The sequence below is a fragment of the Halyomorpha halys genome, unplaced genomic scaffold (genome assembly GCF_000696795.3).
Source record: "Halyomorpha halys isolate HHAL.00 unplaced genomic scaffold, Hhal_1.1 Scaffold197.1, whole genome shotgun sequence".
Classification (NCBI taxonomy): Eukaryota; Metazoa; Arthropoda; class Insecta; order Hemiptera; family Pentatomidae; genus Halyomorpha; species Halyomorpha halys.
Window position 1 is genome coordinate 484731 of NW_027114299.1, and position 2566 is coordinate 487296.

Sequence of the window (2566 nt, forward strand, 5' to 3'; positions counted from 1 at the left end):
ATTTCATAATAAAAATTTATTTCTTAATAAATGTCTTTATACATTTTGCATTATAAAATAATATGCTTACATGTGTCATGTATTTATTATAGCTTAATGACAAACTTAATAATAATAAATAAAAACAACCATTACAAAAATAAACTCTTATCCAGATGTTCACCGGTTTTTTCTTATTATTTGATTGCTTTCTTTCTAATTATTCCTTAGTGGTTTTGTAAAATAGCAAAATGAATTACCACATTGATGGAACTCTGAAAAAAAAAAAAATAAACATTTTCAAGTATTATAAACTTTAGTTTTGTATGAGTGCTTTTTAATATTTAATATAAGCTATTAATATCTAATTTATATCATATACATAACTCATCCTATCCAAACCTCATCATATACATACTATTTGGTTGTATTATAAATATATCTTAAAATTTTATAATTAATAAAATTCATGGTTACATACAGTTATTAACTAGGGGTTTAAAAGTCTTTGAACATAAATCCATTGCAGATATCTCTTCATTTTAATTTTTATTCTACTCAGATATAAACATTGAGCAATCCATTATTTAATTATGTTTACCAACTGTTTTCTAATTCTTTTGTTTTACAAATTTCAGTTAGGATATTTTGGAGGAAAAAATGACTGTTCATTGCCTTCTGAAGCATTACTGAACAAAAAAAACAAAGTTCGAAGACAGTAGCCGAGAAAAAAAGTGTGGTACAAGGTGAAAATCGAATTCATCCTAATAGCTCAGTTTTTTTGTTCAGAAGGCTCAATTCTGGAGTTTCAAAATGTGACTGCAAAATAGTGTAAGGTATTTTAATTTATTTGTTTGAAGAGAGAAGATGACATAATATGTACAGCTATCTACGGACTACTAAATACAACTTCTCCCCTAGAGTACACTTCTATTGCTTTATAAAATATTGACTCTTATCTCTAACATAAGGACATAATCATTTGCCATATCACTGAGCGAATAGGAAATTGTTGTAGAAGGGGGCTATGGATATAAACTGCGAAGAGGATGAATGTGTTTCGAAGAATTGGAAGAGAGAGCCAAGCGTCATGACACGAACAATTGCTTGGCAATAAATATATTAAAAATTTGGCAGTTGTAAACAGGATAAATTACCTAGTACTATCCTAGAAAGGATTGTTATGAGAAAGAGAAATCGTGAGAGTTTTGATCATGTTCTGTCCTAGAAGGTTTATTCCCTTCTGACAGTTTTCATTACTTTCACTTATCTATGTATGAAATATATTGTAATATGCTCTTTTTGAGTAAATAGTATATTTTGATGTATAAAGGGGATTCTGAGTTTGGATTGCCTGGTGAGAGGACGTACTTCGGCTGGAAGCGGGAAAGCTTGGAAGCCATTGTTTGTAAAAGAGGCAACTTGTCCAGCAAGAAGAGGAAGCCATTTTGGACGCTAGGACAATAACATTAGAACAAAGAAGATACCAAGGATCATCAAAGGAAGATCGTGAACTTGGTTAGTTTTGCTATACATAAAAATAGATTCATGTATAAAATAGATATTAATTTAATTAAGTTAATAGTAAAAGTGTTTGTATTCTGATTGCCTAGCAACTACACGCCCCGACATTAAGAGTCTTTTTATATAATAAAATTATATTATCCATTAAGTAGTAAAGTTCTTAACTTGAACCCAAATTATCTTTTATAATATATTAAGGAAAAGTATTGCTTATCGTAAAAATTTAAAATTTGAGTTTTTGATGGAAATACATGTTTTAAGGTCCGTTGGATGTTCTAGGGTGAAAGAGGTGGATATTTCGAGCTTGAGAGAGAAGAATGGGCTAGTTATATCTTGAACATCAGGACTTGGAGCTTGAATGAGAATGATTTCGAGCGGACTATACTGAAGAAGAGATGACAGTCAACTACATCATCAGCTGTAATTTTCTACTCACCCAGCTAGGTATTCAAATATAATGTAAAGATTGTTGGAAAATAGGGTGGTGGTCAATAAAGGTACAAAATAGTAGAAAAACTATTTAAAGTTAAGCAACATTTCTTCCCACTTTGCAGGGTTGATCAACCTAAAAAAACTTAACCTACTTTTTAGGTTGATCAGCCCTGCAAAGTGTGGTGAAACGTTGGTTGACAATAAATATTTTTTTAATGAATGGAATGTGGCCCGGATGTGGTCAAATTCCGTTTATTGATACACATGGTCAATCGGCAATGTTCTAGTAAATATTTTTTTCCTGTACTTTTATTCACCACCACCCAGACTATCTTGCTACAATCTACCTCATACGGAGAACTATCTTCTTCCAATAATGTAAAAATATTTTATGGCAAGTACATATAACTGAATCATGGTTATTATATTATATTATTCATGAGTACATTAAATGTAAAAAAATACTTTGTTCCTTTGTATAACTTTGAGGATCATATTACCTAATACAATTCCCTAATATATTATTTAGTCAATGATAGTAATATTAAGGTGTAGATAGTTGACCGTAGATTAATGCTTGAAGAAGTTTGTCGGGGGGTGCGGTCAGCAAAGAACAACATAAATAAACAAA

General features: G+C 30.5%; 1 protein-coding gene across 1 annotated transcript in view; it reads right to left on the reverse strand.

Moving 5' to 3' along the window:
- Positions 1–71: 71 nt before the first annotated feature.
- LOC106679361 (venom serine protease) overlaps positions 72–2566 on the reverse strand; it is a gene marked incomplete at its 5' end in the record, with an annotated part of 23108 nt that continues 20613 nt past the window's right edge. Inside the window, 1 exon segment of the mRNA XM_067051498.1 lies at positions 72–254. Coding sequence (XP_066907599.1) covers positions 196–254 — 59 coding nt within the window.